Genomic DNA, 18957 nt, shown 5'->3' with positions numbered 1-18957 from the left:
TATTATTAAGTGAAAATAAGTCAAAGAAGAATTCTATATAAAAAATATAATTGGTTAATTTGGCCATTGTTAAAAGAGGAGTTTAGTTTTACAACAGCTTTTACAAGTAGTGAAAGTTTCATATTAAATGTGAGGAATTCAAATGTATTATTTGGATCAACCTAGACATGCAAATTGAAATTGTCCATTAATTAAATGGGTGGAGCCTGTAGCTCCCTGAACATGTTTCATGCTAAGAGTAATTAATGTGACAGCAGGGATTCTTAACTCTTTGTTCAGGAAGTACCAGTGGATTAGGAACATAGATGGCAGGCAGATGAGAAGTTTAGTTTTTCCATGTGGCCGTGTCCACCAGGTGGAATTGGTTTAAGTCAGTACATGATATAATTAAGTGGGATTTTATCATCCTCTGTCCCCCAGAGTGGGTAGAGTATGGTCACTGAGAGAGAAGCCCGAGGATGGACCCAGACCAGGAGGTTTACCACAAAGAAAGGCAAGGCCAGAAAGTGGTGTGCTTGTGTCTTTTTAGTGTGGGGGAAAGAGAGGGTTTGAGATTTATATGAGTAACTAGAGGCCCAATGCATGAAAATTCGTGCAAGAGTAGGCCTTTCTTCCCCCAGCTGCCAGCACCAGCTTCCCTCCGGCACCCGGGACCCGGGTTGGCTTCCCTCCAGCCCCGGCTTCATCAGGAAGGACGTCTGGAATGATGTCCAGAAGACATCTAGTCTAATTAGCATATTACCCTTTTATTAGTATAGATGAGAAAGGGCTGAATGTTCACTTTTCACTGATTCTATCTCTAATACTTATGAATGGATGAGACAAGAGAAAAAGATTGCATAAACACATAGGGAAGAAAAATTAAGGACCTTGGTTATCCACAAAAGTAGATGGTCAAAAATCAAAGAACATTGTCAGGGTAGTGTAAATTAAATTATCATGAGTTATCATTTATATTGGCTTGCACCCCTACAGATTCTTGGAAAGCAAGGCTTCGTGTGTGTGTGTGTGTGTGTGTGTGTGTGTGTGTGTGTGTGTGTGTGTACTTAAATAGCTGATATTTCAGGCTAGTAAAGAATTAAGTAAAACATTAAAGTGGTAAATGAAGAGGATTTTTATTTATTTTTTTATTTTTATTTTATACATCTTGTGAGATTAAAGCCAGATACATGATAGAGGTAGAAGAACACATTGGTTTTAAAGGGGCTGTGGATTTTGTAGGATGTGCATTTTGTCGTCTTTTTCAATAAGCTCTCTTTGACTGGAGGAGAAAAAGATCCAAAGAAAGTGTGACTACTTTACAGTGTGGAAAAGGGAGTGGTGGTGTGCTTGTAGCACTTACAGGGCAAAAGCTGCTAAAACGCCTTTGCGTGAGCTCATCTGGCCTCCCCACTAAAGGGGGCCTTTTGGCGGTGTGCGCTAACTAACTGCTCACAGTACAACTCCAGCAGCTGGTTTGCATTAGATTCCCTCTGCCAAATATTTCATAATCAGATCTGTAGGAAACATTTTCCTAGACTTTATTTTTTTAATGTCTGACTTGGGATTAACAACCAAACTGAATATGGTAGACCGCACCCTGTCACTTTCCCCATGCTCTGCCTTACTTGGATGATATGTGGAGTAATTTTGAAGCTTATTTAACTCTTGCTGAAATAGCTAATGTTTAAGTGGCATGTTAGTTCTCTCGGAATCAACTCAATGAGGCGGTTCTCAAAGTCTACTTTCATGGACCTCTGGGAATCCCTTCTTCAGGGGATCTGAAGATGAGTTCAAAATTATTACTAAGAAATAACTTGCTTTTTTCACTGTTGACATTTGCACTGAGAGTTGGTAAAATTGCTGATGCCTTATCATGAATCAAGACAATGGGCACCAAACTGTATGACTTGGAGGGGGTGGGAGGATGCTAATTTAACCTAAAAATGTCTTTGTTGGAGCAGTAAAAATTACTCGTTTTATTACCTCTCAATCCTTGAGTATTCACCTTTTTAATATTGTGAAGTATGGTGGTTTTCTCAAAAGAAAAGCACCTGTGTATTTGAGTTGTGAGCTGAACTTGCTGTTTTTTTCATGGAACACCATTTTTTACTTGAAATAACAACTGGCTGACAAACTATGGTAACTGAGACTTGGTTATTCGTCAGACATTTTTCTCTAAGATGACCAAAATGATTTTGTCACTTAAGAAAAACACGGGTAGTATTTGTTGTCAATTATAAAATTCTGGCTTTCAAACAAAAATTGGAATTCTGGAAAACGTGTATCTGTCCCTGTGAGTTGACAGCTTTCCAGCACCTACAGAATTTTCTGATGATGTAACAGTAATTATCAATAAATATAATGGATGCAAACAAAAGCATTTTAATTTCTAATTATCATTAAATATAACGAATGTAAACAAAAGCATTTTAGAGTACAGTTTAGTGCTTCTCAACTGTAGCCTCACACTTGAACCATCTGTAAGTGAGGTGTTAGCAAATGTCACTTTTTGATATTGTATAATGAGATGGTTTAAATATTTGGAAAATCTGCATAGCTCAGTGAAAAAATATTTTCCAAGTGACCAATGAATGATGTTACAAAATCATGCAAGCATATAAAAAAGATCCATTCAAAGAAACAAAGATGGTGGCATAGGTAAAAACCGGAAATTGCTGCCTCCCACAACAACTTCAAAAATACAACGAAAAGACAAAACGGACATCATCCAGAACTACAGGAAGGCTTGCTGAGTGGAAATTCTACAACTAGAAGGAAAAAGAAAAGCACACGTAGACTCAGAGCAGGTGCGGAAGTAAAGTGCAGAGGTATGGAGGCTCGAGCGCGCGCGGAAAGGGGTGGGCTATCTTTTTGAATCGGGAGGGAGTCACAAGCTCCCGACTGCTCTGAACTCCGGTTCCAGGAAGTCTCTGGGGACCCAGGACTCATACGGGGAGAAACTGGACTGTCTGGCAGCAGGCAGAACTTGGAACCTGAGGGCGGCCTTCCCTCAGAGGTGCTTGCAGCAATTACCGGGACACTGAGACGCGAGGCCCCTTAGGGCAGGGCTGAGGATCTGCCATAGCTGCTGGCTCCGCCCTTTGATTCCCTGAGACCCCGCCCCACCCAGGCTGCGGCAGAGGCTTTTGCATATGAATGCCCTGGCCCTTTGCAACCTGAAAATTACCTAACCAATTGCAGCTGGGCCAGAGAGACCCAGAACTTCCAAGAGAAGGCCCAAGGCCCCACATCAGCTTGCATTGCTTCACAGCTGGGCCTCATCAGGGCACCTCCAAACTCCAAAAAAGGAAGGGGAATCTGCAGTTCTCTTCTTAGCTCCTGCTGGGTAACCTTAGACAGAGGCTAAATTAGCACCTCCTTAGATCCAAAAGCCAGTGTACCCAGTGGTCAGAGTGGGACCATCCAGATTACAACTCCTCAGATCCATAAGGGACACACTCAGGGGGCAGACTCAGTGAGCACCAAAGCCCCACTGAAGCAAGTCTTGCCCCAGAAGGGTATCTTCAGCACAGAAGTTCTCCCACTGCAGACACAGCTGATTCTCACTGCCAATTGCCTGGAGGTCAATTCCTCCCAGTGATCCTACAACAATCAAGGCATAACTACAACAAGACTGTGCACAAAGCCCACAAGGGGGTGCACCAAGAGTGTCCACCTCAGGTAACTGGGGAGGCTGAGCCACTGGGCCCTACAGGACACCTAGCACACAAAGCCACTCTACCAACACAGGGAAGCATAAAAAATGCGGAGACAAAGAAACAGGTCACAAATGACACAAATGGAGGAAAGCAAATGACAGGATATAGAGTTCAAGGCCACGTTTATAAGGTTTTTCAAGAATTTTATGGAAACCACCTATAAATTTAGTGAGACCCTGGAGGATATGAAAAAAGACCAACTAGAAATTAAGCATACACTGACTGAAATAAAGAATAATATACAGAGATCCAACAGCAGACAAGAGGATCCCAAGAATCAAGTCAAAGATTTGAAATATGAAGAAACAAAAAATACCCAACCGAAAAAGAAAAAAGAATCCAAAAATATGAAGATAGTGTAAGGAGCCTCTGGGAAAACTTCGAGCGTACCAACATCAGAATTATAGGGGTACCAGAAGAAGAGAGAGGGCAAGATATTGAAAACCTATTTGAAGAAATAATGACAGAAAACTTCCCCTACCTGGTGAAAGAAATAGACTTACAAGTCCAGGAAGCGCACAGAACCCCAAACAAAAGGAATCCAAAGAGGACCACACCAAGACACATCATAATTAAAATGCCAAGAGCAAAAGACAAAGAGAGAATCCTAAAAGCAGCAAGAGAAAGACAGTCAGTTACCTACAAGGGAGTACCCATACAACTGTCAGCTGATTTCTCAACAGAAACTGCAGGCCAGAAGGGAGTGGCAAGAAATATTCAAAGTGATGAATAGCAAGAACCTGCAACCAAGATTACTTTATCCAGCAAAGCTATCATTCAGAATAGAAGGTCAGATAAAGAGCTTCACAGATAAGAAAAAGCTAAAGGAGTTCATCACCATCAAACCAGCATTATATGAAATGCTGCAAGGTATTCTTTAAGAAGAGGAAGAAGAAAAAGGAACTCTTACCATTTACCACAGCATGGATGGAACTGGAGAGCATTATGCTAAGTGAAATAAGCCAGTCAGAGAAGGATAAACACCACATGATCTCACTCATTTGTGGAATATAATGAACAACATAAACTGATGAACAAGGACTGATCCAGAGACGGAGAGGCATTGATTGGACTGTCAGGCCTTGGAGGGAAGGTAGGGGAGGGTGGGGGTAAGGGGGAAAGATCAACCAAAGTACTTATATGCAAGCATATAGGCCTAACCAATGGACATGGACAACAGGGGGGTGAGGGCATGAGCGGGGGAGGGGGGGGTAACGTGGGGATAAGGGCACATATGTAATATCTTAATCAATAAAATATATATATAAAAGATCCATTCAAAATGCAAGAGAAACCAGTGGATTTTTAATGTAACAGGATATTAACTTTATTGGTAAGGTTTCAGATCCTACAATGCAGCTGACCTTTAAGAAAGTACTTGATGCCTGGATGCAGTTGCTCAGTGATTGAGTGTAAACCTATGAACCGGGAGGTCAGGGTTCTATTCCCAGTCAGGGTACATGCCCAGATTGCAGGTTCAATCCCCAGTGTGGGGTGTGCAGGAGGCAGCCAGTGAATGATTCTCTATCATCATTGATGTTTCTCTCTCTCTCCCTCCCCCTTCCTCTCTGAAATAAATAAAAATATATTTAAAATATTTTTTTAAAAGCCCTAGTTGGTTTGGTTCAATGGATAGAACGTCAGCCTGTGGACTGAAGGGTCCCAGGCTTGATTCTGGTCAAGGGCACATGCCCGGGTTGCAGGCTCAATCTCCAGTAGAGAGTGTGCAGGAGACAGCCAATCAGTGATTCTCTCTAATCATTAATGTTTCTATTTCCCTCTCTCTCTCCCTCTCCCTTCCTCTCTGAAATCAATAAAAATATGTTTTTAAAAAAAGAAAGCACTTGGAGTTTTGGTTCAGTGGACAGGATATCCACAAATATCTTAAAGGCTATTAAAATACTTCCTTTTCTAGCTGCATACTGTGTGAGGCTGGGGTTTCTTCATATACTTCAACTACATACTGCAACAAAATGCAGATGCCGATAGGAGAATTCAGCTACCTTTCATTAAGCTGGATATAAGAAAATTTGTAAAAAATTAAAATAGTGCCACTCTTCATTAAATGTTTTTGTTTTGGAAGATATTTTAATAAAGATAAGTTATTTATATTATCATGTCAATGGGGGAAAAAAGGAGACATGTACTACTATTTGTAATACCTTAAACAATAAATTAATTTAAAAAAAACATGTGACAGGTTTATTATTTTTAAATGAATTAATATTTTTAAATTGCTCAGTTTTAATTTCTAATTATCAATAAATATAATGGATGCAAACAAAAGCATTTTAATTTCTAATTATCAATAAATATAAGAATGTAAACAAAAGCATTTTAGAGTACTCGGTAGTTTTTAAGAGTATAGAAAGGGTGCTTAGACAAAAATGTTGGCAAGCCACTAGTTTAGTGCTTCTCAACTGTAGCCTCACACTTGAACCATCTGGAAAAATTTTAATAAAATAAAGTTTCCTGGACCACACCCTAGACCAGTTAAGTCTGAATTTTTGAGGATGTGAACCAGGCATCAGTCATTTTTAAAAGCTATTTACCAGGTGATTCTAGTATACAGCCAGGGTTGAGAACTATAGTAATTAACTTGGTTAAACCAATTGGTGGATTAGAAGAAATTGCCTTTTCTTTAAGAAATGCACTCTTGCCTTTTATCTGAACCAGTAGTGACTCCCTGACAACTAAGGGCAATGTAAAGGAGCACCCATTTGCTCTTAGATGTGTTCTTCCTCAGGTTGTTAGAGGAGTGAAGGAAGGAACCCGCATATTTGTAGAAAATATTATAGGTATACAGCCTACCATGAAGCCAACAAGCCATTTTTTCTCTTTGCTGAACATTTTTTAGTCAAGTTTTTAAAAATTCTGTATGGAAAACATTGTCGGCTGGATTTCTAATAAGTGAGGAAGTATGTACTTTTATACTGATCTACTTAGGACTTACAGGAAATATTTTTTGGGAGAAGTGAATAAATTGAACTGTATTAAGTGGTTGCCATGAAACAAAATGTTGAATAGTTTAATGACCCTAAAGAAAATTACTTTTCTCCTGTTTTTTTCCACATGTGTACTTCACTGTTTGGGTTTTTTTTTAGCAGTTTCATTGAGGTATTATAAACTGTGGACTTTGGGTGATTATGATGTGTCAGTGTAGGTTCATCCTTCGTGCGCGCGCACACACACACAAATATCCTATCTAATAAAACAGAAACATGGTAATTGGCGTACGACCGCTACCCTTACCATTGGCTAATCAGCGAGATATGCAAATTAACTGACAGCCAAGATGGCGCTAACCGCCAACAAAGATGGCGGTTAATTTGCATACTTGCTATGATGAGAGGCGAAAGGGGAAGGACTGAAGAATGGTGATCGGCATCCCAGGCGGCAGGCAAGAGTTGGGCTGTGGGCAACGGCTGCCTTTCCCCACCCCCCAGCGGGTGATCGCCATGGGAAAGCTGGGGCTGCTGGCTGGCCTGCAGCCCTGATCGCCATGGCAATTGGAGGGCAAGAGGGCCGGAGCGCAGGCCAGGCAGCAACTGTGGACCCCCGCCATGGCAATCAGAGGGTGGGAGGGCCGTGTTGCAGGCCAGGCAGCAACCAGGAACCCCCGCCATGGCAACTGAAGGGCGGGACAGGCCTGCGCCCCTTGATTGCCATGGCGATCCGAGGGCAGGAGGGCGGGGCGCAGGCCAGGCCGCAACCCGGCCTCCCGGAACCTCTCTTAAAGGTTCTCTTAAGGCAGTTGGCGAGGGACCTCGGAGAGCCCCAGGGGGCCCTGGTGCCAGCAAAACTGAGACCTGGGGCGGCTCTCCCCAGAAGGTCCAGAGAACAGCCACTGCAGCCCGCCCCCACCCCAGCGCAAGGCATGGCACGCTGGGCCCGAGGACCCACCCCCTCCCAGAGGCCCCTGGCTTGCTCATGCAGCCCTGGTTACATCACCAGAGCAGCTATAAGGCACAGAAAGCACCATGGAAAGCCGCTTGCTCCCACTTGCATTTGCTAAGACAAGGCCAGAGGGTGTGAGGGCCGGCTCCCATCTCCTTCTCCCTCCTTTTGCTCCTCCTCTGGCTGCTTATCTCGCCCAGCTTCTTATCCAGGCTCCTCTGTAGCTGGGCCCACTTGGCGGGGTCCAGGGACCAGTCCTTGGCCCCACTGCCAGCGTACAGCACTCCCACCCACAGCCATGGATCTTGGGCAGGCAGTGGCTGAGGCAGTAGTGGTGGCTGCAGTGTGGGCAGAGCAGTTCCGGATTACGAGAGGGATTGTCCAACTACTAGTTTAAGCCCAATCCCTGTAAACTGGCAGGACATTTTTCGAGGGGTCCCAAATTGGAGAGGGTGCAGGCCAGGCTGAGGAACACACCCTCCCCCGTGCACGAATTTCATGCACCGGGCCACTAGTATATATATAGTTACACACACACACTAATCTGGTGAGTGAGGTTGATAAAGAGAGCAGCTATGCATGTGTAGGGGCTTATCATTTCCTAAACAGAATTGAACCTTTTATTGATATGCATAGCCTCTTGGGAGCATAAAAATGTCAGTGGGAAATTGGGGACTTGTGCCTGTGACACCAAGGGTCATTTTATGGGAAAACAGAATGGTATCTACTTATATTGAAATGTATTTCTCCAAACACTGCTGATGGCTTTTATAATTTTCTGCGTATCAGCCGGCATCAATTGCTGACATCTTCCTCTGACAGTACATTAAGTACTTTTAATCTTTGCTCTGTTTGTGGTCCTAGGTTGGTTCATTCTGGTTCTGGATGTCGATCACCCTCCTTTGGTTCTGACCTCACATTTGCTACCAGGACAGGCTCTCGGCAGGGCATTGAGATGCATCTCTTCAGGGTGGAGACACATCGGGATCTGTCGACCTGGACCAGGATACTCGTTCAGGGTTGCCATGCTGCTGCTGAGCTGATCAAAGAAGTCTCTCTAGGTATAGATCCTGGCATTTCACTTCTAATAGTAATTAAATGGAACTGTTGTTATACGTAAAGTACAAGTCATTATCATGTGTACCAGACTTTAAAATGTTCTGAAATATGGCAGCTTAAAGTGATCATGATGGGAAGAAACCTGGTTTCTTTGTTTTAATAGCAAAGTTTTTCCAAGCCTTGTACATGGCTCTTAGCACATTCATAAAACCCTCTGTACAAGATGGCAGTTTTACTGTCCCATCATTTTAATCTGTCTGATAACATAAAGACTCATTTACCAAGTACTAGATGCATTGACCCTCTAGTTAAGATTTGGAATATAAGATATAGATAGATACCCTTAAAATAAGCTTATGGCTGTAGAAAAATAATTTGGAATACAAGTTTCTTTTTAAAAGTTTGAGGATGTGTACCCAATACTTACTGAAATAAGCATCTGAAGGAATTAATTTTGGCGATCTCTTTCCATTCTTAAAGCGCCCTCTTGTGGCTAGTCTATATGATTAGGGGTGTGGTTTCATATGTATGCACAGTATTTGTGTATTATGCACCATATATATGTACAGATATTTCCAGATTGCCTTTCATTTTAATAAGAACAGAGAATAGTCAAAATTAATATACAATTACAGTTTCTAATATAGTTTGAATTGCTTTAAATATCTTGGTTATAAGTTGGTTTACTTAATTTTGCTGCTTTTATCCATGATTTTATTTTATAGACCTAGTTTTACAGAATTTATAAAAGAGAAAATGTTTCAAGAGCAGAAAGTCTTGTGATTTATCCTTCTTTCTGTTGCTTCTTGAAAGCGAGGGAGCCCATGGCTTAGAAGTGCAAGGGCACAGGCACAGTTTTTTAGTGTTGTCAGATAGTGCAGATCTTCATGTATTTAGGACGTCGATATTTTCCTCACAGCCATGGTGACGATCCAAGCAGTGACACCAGTGACTAGTAAGAACCCACCGTGGGTTTTGACCAATGCCACCACATCCACACTGTCTTGCTCAGTGGTCTGTCTCCTGTCTGTTTTCTCTGTGAAGTGGTTGGTCACCACATTAAGGGCTGAGGGCTCTAGTTTTCATCCTGACCACAGACTGTGCTTTCTGGGATGGCCAGTCCTCATTCTGAAGGGCTGCAATGCTCTGTGTTCCTGTGCAGAGCCTGAGCAATCAGGCCAGCACACCCATCCTGGCATCTGGGGTCATCAGATCTTCTCCGAGGATCCGGAGAGATATGCTTCCCAAGCAAAGAGTTCAACTTGGATTTTTAACATTTTTTAGTTTTGAGTTGTTTCTTTGGTGTCTGGGAGCCAAACTTTATCTTCCAGGAAATAAAAAATCTATTTAGTCCCTGGCTCACAATTGTTTAAATAGAGACGGCTTGAGGAGGAGAATAAAGACAGCTGGTTTCTTTTATTTTTAAATAGACAAAAGAAACATTTTTAGGTAGATTTTGAACTTTTTGTTCTCATTCACAGCCTCATTTAACCATTACCTTGGTAATACTTTCATTTTCACAATTCAGGTCAACTGATGGGCTATACCTGTTAATCACTTAACTCTATAGAGGTCTGCCAGATATATTAAACTGGCTGAAGGGAAACTGCTTTGGTGAAAGTCAAAGTTTCTTTAAAACGTATGTGTGTGTACATGCACATACTCATGTGTGCACACTTAGTCTGCTGTCTTAGTGTGTGTATACTTAGTGCACACATTTGCATATATACACACATACAAACATAAAACAAGCATGTTCTTTAGATACATGTTACCACCTTCTGGTCCATTGATTCAGAAAGGTTCATTTAAAACCAGTTAACTGCCACGCGTCCAAAAGGAAAACCATCCCCACACGCCACGATATTTTGAATTTAATTTAAAAAATCAATTTGCAATGAATATTATAAAAATAAATATATTACTCACAATTCGGGTGTTCTTGAATATTTTCAGCTGAAAAACTTTTAAAGTTGGTCAGGGCTGCCACTTAGGGGAAATTGTTTGTTCTTTTTATAGATGCACGTGGCATGTGTGGAAGGTCCACCACTTGCGTTTACAGGCGCTTAAGGCATACAATGGGTAAAGCTATAATTGTGGCCCTAGCCAGTTTGGCTCAGTGGATAGAGCCTTGGCCTGTGGACCAAAGGGTCCCAGGTTCGATTCTGGTCAAGGGCACGAACCTTGGTTGCAGGCTCCTCAGGGCTCGTGCAGGAGACAACCAATCGATGTGTTTTTCTCACATCGATATTTCTCTTTGTCTTTCCCTCTCTCTTCCACTCTTTCTCAAAATCAATGGGGAAATATCCTTGAGAGAGGATTTAAAAACATTACATATATATATATATATATATATATATATATATATATATATATATATATATATATATATATGTTAAAAATAAAATTATAATTGTGGCACTTTATACCACATATTCAGATATTTGTGGCCTAAAGAAAGAAAGATAGTTGACAAAAAAAAAATCAATATTTAAGCTCTGTTTTCTTGTCTCTTATGTATTTTGGTTATCAATTATCCATTTAGAAAAATTCTAGTGACTACCTACAAGAGTTGACTAATGAATGTAATACATGATCTTTATAATGTTCATTTCATGTGTTTTATTTTTATTGATTTCAGAGAGGAAGGGAGAGGGGGAGAGAAATAGAAACAACAATGATGAGAGAGAATCATTGATCAATGCTCAACCCTGAGCCACACCAACCAGGCTGTTCATTTCGTTTTAAATCTTTATTAGATTATAGTTACAGTAGAATTGATCTGTGATCCTTCTGATATGCAAGGACTTTTTTCTTCTAGCAAACATGAACTTCAAGATGACTAAGCAGAGAATACAATTAACTCCCTCAGATCCATAAAACCATTTCCATTAGTCACAGGGTTTGAAAATATGAAAATACATATGAGTGTGGCTGTTTGTAGTTTAAGAAGTATGCTTTTAAAGGCTTAATTTTATTATATCAATTACCCAAGCTATTGAAGTTTTTAAATCGTGCAAGAAGTTTATGAAGATACTTTATATTTCTATAGCTTTAGTAATATGGGCTAAGAAGTCATAGACATAGGTAGGAATTGCATTCATAAATATGCAGAAAATCCTAAGAGGAGAAGGAACATCAGCATTTAAAAGTATATTGTTGCATGGCCGGCATGGCTCAGTGTTTGAGAGTCAACCTATGAACCAGGAGGTCACTGTTCGGTTCCTGGTCAGGGCACATGCCTGGGTTGTGGGCTTGAGCCCCAGTGGGGGACATGCAGGAGACAGCCAATCAATGATTCTCTCTCCTCATTATTAATCTGTTAAGAGGTAATCCGTACTATTAACTGGTTAATTAATCCGCATTATTAACCGGTTAATAGTTAATCCGCATTATTAACCGGTTAAGAGTTGATTCGCACTATTAATCAGTTAATAATTAATCCACATTATTAACTGTAACAATGCGGATTTTGTAATCAAAGAAAACATGATAATTTCAAGAGAAACATCAAAAGTGCTTTATTCAAAGTAATGTCCATCGCTAGCTACACATTTCCGTCCCAATAGAACTTTTCTTGTTTTGAGGCAGACCATTCAGAGACCCAATTTTCCACTTCTTCGTACGTTTTGAAGTGCTGCTCAGAAAGTACGTGTGCCATCGATCGGAACAAGTGGTAATCTGAAGGAGCAATACAACAAAATAGCATACATATCAACTCGCATATATATCAACATATGTATAACTCCATCTATTGAAAAAAATCCGCATTATTAACTGGTACACGTAGTAAGTCATAAATGAGATACGTGTTAGATAACCCTAACACACAACCCTCTGAGGCAAATTTTATCACCTCCATTTTCAAGATGAAGGAACTGGCGTTAGTGTGGCTGCAACTTGAATTGGGGACTTTCTGACTTCAAAACCAGTGCCTCAAGCCTCTGCACTTACGCCTCTAAATGACTCATTCTTACGGCCAAATCAAACTTCTAGAGGGCATATACATCATCAGTTTCTCTTAATTCCCTTAAATCAACAAATATTTACTGAGTATGTTATTAGTTACAAAGCTCTGCTTGGTAATGAGGGAAATAAAAATAAATAAAACTTACCTCATGCCTTTGACAAAATAGCTATAAATGAGGACATAGTGTCATGTTCTTCTTTGTAACCCTGAGAATGATTAGCCTGTTGCTTATACTTGATGGACTGGCTTTCCCTATGCGTAGTAATGGAGAATGTTGCCTCAGTCCTTCTCTGAGAGAGTCCTGAGCAGCCCAACCAGGTTGAACCTGCGAAGCCCACTCCCTTCTGGGTTGTTCTGAACGCCCAGATGCCCACACGGTCCTGCAGCTGGGAAAGGGTCTTGCTGGAAACATTGGCGCCCCCAGAGTCCTCCTCCCGTGTAACTGGCCCCAGAACAGCAGAGACAGGATTTGCAGGGTAGAATTTATTTGACATCAGGGTCTTTGTCCTTCGTGATACACTGGTAACCATTTAGAAAGACACATGGTAGCCCTAGCTGGTTTGGCTCAGTGGATAGAGCGTTGGCCTGGGGACTGAAGGGTCCCAGGTTCGATTCTGGTCAAGGGCACCTGCCCGGGTTGCGGGCTCAGTCCCCATTGGGGGGCGTGCAGGAGGCAGCCAATCAATGATTCTTTCTCATCATTGATGTTTCTATCTCTTTCTCTCTCCCCCTCCCTCTCTGAAATCAACAAAAATATATTTTTTTAAAAAAGAAAGACACTACCTAACCGGCTTGGCTCAGTGGATAGAGCATCAGCCTGCGGACTGAAAGGTCCCAGGCTCGATTCCGGTCAAGGGAATGTACCTGGGTTGCGGGCACATCCTAGTAGGGAGTGTGCGGGAGGCAGCTGATCGATGTTTCTCTCTCATCGATGTTTCCAACTCTCTATCCCTCTCCCTTCCTCTCTGTAAAATCAATAAAATATATATTTAAAAAAGAAAGAAAGAAAGAAAGACACAAGGTAGAAAACACAAGTTATATTTACCAGTATTTACCTTGGTGTAACACTAATAGATTTATTACTAATTAATGAGCTTTTCTTTCTCTTAGCTTATTTTTTTTTTTTTTTTTAGTATTAAGGGAGCTGCTTAGAAAGTTATCTTTAATGTATGTAATTACACTCAACAATATCCTTGTGGTTTGAAAAGGCCAATGTCCCTTCCACTTAGCAGATTGTGAAGTGGTAGCCAGGGCTGTAGAAGGAAAACCAGGGTGGGTGGGGACAGGCAGTATCAAAGGAAGAGCATTTGAGGAGAAGAATGGCCAGTAGGGTTAAATGTGTCAGTTGGGATGATTTTGGGTGCAATTAATAGAAAATACCCTCTAAAACTAGATTAGTGCATTAAAGAAACGCATTCTCTTACATAAAAGAGGAACAAGAGTAAAAGGAGGTGGTGGTGTGTTTTCTCTTCCCAATCATAGTTCTTTTCTGTCTGAGCCAGTTTGGTTCATATGCATACCCTCAACCAACGCCAATCACCAGGGGAAAGCCAGGCTGCCTAGCCCAGAGGCTGTCTGCCCTTGAAGTTGAGGTCACCCTTCCCTGAAACACTTTAGGAGAAAATAGAAACCTGAATAAAATTGGGGTTTGGCTGTAAAGGAAGAATGGAGAAATAGAAGCTGGGTAGACAGCCAACAATGAGCACTACCAGTATCAAGTAAGACAGGGCTGGAGAAGCAGGTCGGATTTAGCAACGTGAAGATAATTGGTGCCCTTGGGGAGAGACACTTGGTGGTGTGATGGCTGAGGAGGGGATGGGAGGTGAAATGTGGATAAACTTAGTGTAGACCGGCTCTTTCAAGAAGTTTTGCTGTGAAGAGGAGAGAGGGGACTGGTAGAAAGTGGAAGGTAAGGAGCTGAGTAGAGGTATTTCTTTTAATGAGAAAGACTTGAACATTTTAAAAAGTTAATGGAGGGATCCGGTTTAGAGGGCCATGTTGCAAATGGCAAGAGGAAAAAGGGATAACAGGCTTGGACAGTTTCTGAGAAGGTGGGAGTGAGCGGCATCCAAAGTGCAGGTGGAGGGACTTGGCCTGAGGCTGGCAGGGAGACAGGTAGGTGGCTCTGAGAGGGAGAGGCTGGGTGGAGCTGTGCGTCCTCGTCTTAGCTGCTGACGTGGGCATTGCCTTTTCCTCCTGAGTAATTTATGCCGTACACATCCCTGGCTTTTACTCCAGGTGCAATTACAGGCTACTTTTATGTTGTTCAAATTTTTTTAAGTTATATCCTGTATAATAGGAAAAACTTTTTTCCCCCTAAAAAGCTATCAGTTAGTCCCATGCACCAAAACCATTACTGTAAAGAATTTTACAATGTGCTATTGAGAAGCTGGGAGAAATAGCAGAATTTTAGTTTGAGGGTTTCCTGTGAAGTCTAAGGCTAAAATTAATGGATTTTGTAGAGCCCAAATATTGACCCCCTTGTCCCAATCCCAATGTCTTAAATTTGCCCAATTGCATAACCATCAGGAATTGTACCCCCAAAACAGGTATTAATGCTCCAATCAGTGGTTCTCAACCTCAACTGCGCAGTGGAGTAGCCTGGAAACCATCTTTTATTCAGCTCTGTATCTCCCAGCACCTAACACAATGTCTGGTGCATAATGAGTGCTCAAAACAATCCAGTATAGTTTGGTTGCGATTACCTGTCTGTCTTCCCTGCTACCCTGTGAGAGCAGGGAATTTAAAAATATATGAATATGCCGAAACCGGTTTGGCTCAGTGGATAGAGCGTCGGCTTGCGGACTGAAAGGTCCCAGGTTCGATTCCGGTCAAGGGCATGTACCTGGGTTGTGGGCACATCCCCAGTAGGAGATGTGCAGGAGGCAGCTGATCGATGTTTCTCTCTCATCAATGTTTCTAACTCTCTATCTCTCTCCCTTCCTCTCTGTAGAAAATCAATAAAATATATTTTTTAAAAAATAAAAAATAAAAATATATGAATAAATGAAATAATGAACAAACAATCAGTGAAGTAAGACATCATCACGATTCCACCAGACAGTTACTCTTCATGTATGTTTTCTAGTTATTCTGGGCCCAGGCTCATGAATTTGCACCTGTGACAAGTGGCCCTATTATGGGCAGTTCACACACACACACTGGCATTTCCTTCCTGCCCTCCTGATGGGACACAATCCTGAACTGAACATTTTAAGAAATATCGTGCATGACAAGCTTGTTGCGGGGGGGCGGGGGGGGGGGGGGCGGGGTAATGGCTTGCCTTTGCTCGCTGAGATTGTGGATCTCGCCCCACTGGGGACACCTGCAGGCAGAAATACTCACCTGTCTGCACCGCACCTTCTTCAGCCAGTGCTGCAAGGACCTGGGTAGATCCTTGTTCTTTGAGCTTTTCTAAGCTAGAACTGACCCCTCTCTTCTCGTCAGACCTCAACACCCTTGACCAGCCGTGGGCAAACTACGGCCCGCAGGCCGGATCCGGCCCGTTTGAAGTAAATAAAACTAAAAAAAAAAAAAAAAAAGACCGTACCCTTTTATGTAATGATGTTTACTTTGAATTTATATTAGTTCACACAAACACTCCATCCATGCTTTTGTTCCGGCCCTCCAGTCCAGTCCATTGTGGCCCTCGAGTCAAAAAGTTTGCCCACCCCTGCCCTTGACTATACTGTAGCTTCAGGGATGTTAATAGAATAAAATTATCTTGAAAACTCTACGCTGGTTGCCTTGATTGGTGCCTTAATTGGGATCTGTTCTTTCTCCAAACCCCTCAGCCATTCATTTAGAGATTGTGGCACTGGATTACTTCTACAAAGAGTTATTATTTTGTTGTTATTTATTAATCCTCACCCGAGGATATTTTTTCCATTGATTTTTAGAGAAAGTAGAAGGGATCGGGAGAGACAGAGAGAGAGACACATTGGTTGCTTCCCCCATGCACCCTGCCCAGGGCCGGGGATTGAGCCTGCAACCAAGGTACGTGCCCTCAACCAGACTCTATCCTCTGAGAAAAACTGGCCAGGGCTACAGGGAGTTAATTTTATCCATGTTCCTCCCCAAGGTTTCCTTTCTGAGATTTAAAGTCCATTGTTCAAAACTCTCTTCTCTGAGTAGTGCTGAGAAGGGACACTGCCACTATTTATGTTATTCATTTTCCTTATTTCATAAACACTCCGGCTGCCTTGACCAATTGAATGTCTTTGCAAACTGAATCAGTTTGATGTGAGCACTTGCTTGTTTGAGAGCCAATCTTTCTGTTTAAAGTGACCAAGCAGGGCTGGGAGGAGAGAGGGGAGAAAATGGGAGATATCTGTAATACTATCAACAATAAAAAATATATTTAAAAAATAAAAATATAAAGTGACCAAGCATACCCCACTCTAATCCTTTAGGTGATTTTAAGTTGAGCTCTTATAGGCCTATGTTAATTCCCAGGTCTCAGAGGGTCTCTCACATGTAACCCCTGTGCTAACAGCAAAACTGCTCAAATGTTAGTGAGACAGGACTTTGCCATTCTCTATAAAAGACATTTTTCCATTTGTTTTTTAGAGAATGGAAGAGAGAGGGAAAGACAGGGAGAAATATTGATGTGAAACATCAATTGGTTGCCTCCTGCACACACCCCGACCAGGGCCTGGGCCGGGGAGGAGACTGCAACCGAGGTACATACCCTTGACCAGAATTGAACCCGGGACCCTTCAGTCCGCAGGCCGATGAGGACACGATAGCCTTTATCTTTGATAAATATTATCCTCTTCCCAAATACCAGCCAAACCATGTTTTTCCCCTGAAAGGCGTTTCTTCTCTTTTGGTTGTTCCTTCTTGCCCACTTGAAACCTCTCCCTATCTGTCACTGCCTGTCCATTTGGTCTATTCTTTAGGGCCTATCTGAAGTCCCATCTCCTACAGGAAACCTTTCCTTGACTTTGGCCTTATTCGGTTCAGTGTGTAGTCATGTTCTGTACATCCTACTTTGCACAGGGGTTTCATGTTTATGCCTCTTCATCTGTGAGGTCCTTGAGAGCAGGGCTGTGCCTCGTCCTTCTCCAGTACCACGCACAGGCTCTTGCCAGCGCGGGTTCAGTTGTCACTGAATTGAACTGAATCAGATCAGATTTCAGGGAGAGTTATGGTAATTTCCTTATCTCAGTCAAGATGTTGACTTGAGTGACCAGAACAAAACTCACTGTAGGAGGTTCCAAATAGGTTAGGTATCACACATTCTTAAGATTTTGTTTCCTTTTTTTGAAGTCAGAAGAATCCTTTTCCACCTGACAACTGAAGCAGGAACTTTAACAGAGCGTTTGCTTATCTTCAACAGGCTGCACATTAAATGGCCAAGACGTGAGACTCACTGTCCACTACGAAAATGGGTTCACGATCTCCAGGGAAAATGGAGCCCCCAGCAGCTTGCTGTACCGCTACCCCTTCGAAAGGCTGAAAATGTCTGCTGATGACGGCATCAGAAATCTGTATCTGGATTTTGGTGGTCCTGAGGGAGAACTGGTGAGAGAGTTTCTGAAAAACATGTTTATTCTAATAGCTATTCTCTTTCTTATGTATTGTTTCTTACCCTCTTGCGTAGACATATTATGAACTGATAATCCACTTTTTTTCCAGGAAACTGTTCTTAAGTTTTCAAGATGCAGTGGGTTTGGGTTCTTTTTTTTCCTTTCCCACATTTGGAAATTATTCCCTTTTTTAGAAGTATTTTTTTTAATCTTAGAAAGAAAAAATAGCCCTTTTAAGAAATAGGTTTTTATAAACAATAAGATATTAAATATTAAACATTTTAAATACTAAATAAATTCTAGTCATTGCTATTTAACAGTTTCTTGGTATAAGAATTAAAAGTAATAGGGTGTCTTGGTTGCTACAGAAATTCTGCTGATCAGAATGCAAAGATATGTCCATACAGCCATCATTTTCTTTTTTACCTCCTTGTCCCTTAAAGGAAATTTCAACAGGAACTCATGATCCCCTTTAGAGAACTAGAGAAGTGTATTTCAGAAATCATAAATTGTGATAAAGGAGTAAAACAATGCCTTTTCTCTCTTATCAATATTGAGCCAGTAGTTCAGGTCTTATATGTGAAATCTTATATCCATTGACACAATCACAACAGGTCTAAGTTGGAAAGCAGAATCTTGACGCTTTAGAACTGAAATAGATCTATTTTGAGCACACTGGCTAGAAATCTTACTTCAAATGATGAAGCTTTGGGAGATTATGGGTAGGCCATGAACCAGGGCTTTTCAAAAACCTGAAGCATTAAAGACAGTTAAAAGCTTCTATTAAATTAACTTCTAT

At 41.6% G+C, this 18957-nt stretch overlaps 1 protein-coding gene across 2 annotated transcripts in view; it reads left to right on the top strand.

Moving 5' to 3' along the window:
- Window positions 1-18957, top strand: part of SNTB2 (syntrophin beta 2) — an 84483-nt gene that overhangs the window by 56569 nt on the left and 8957 nt on the right. For both annotated transcript variants that reach the window (XM_059667634.1, XM_059667633.1), the window contains 2 exons: window positions 8463-8659; window positions 17969-18153. In XM_059667634.1, the coding sequence (XP_059523617.1) occupies window positions 8463-8659; window positions 17969-18153 (382 nt within the window). The remainder of the gene's footprint in view (window positions 1-8462; window positions 8660-17968; window positions 18154-18957) is intronic.

This window comes from Myotis daubentonii, chromosome 15 (genome assembly GCF_963259705.1).
Source record: "Myotis daubentonii chromosome 15, mMyoDau2.1, whole genome shotgun sequence".
NCBI classification, from domain to species: Eukaryota; Metazoa; Chordata; class Mammalia; order Chiroptera; family Vespertilionidae; genus Myotis; species Myotis daubentonii.
Note: the sequence above shows the minus strand (reverse complement) of the source record. Positions and strands in the feature narration are given on the sequence as shown.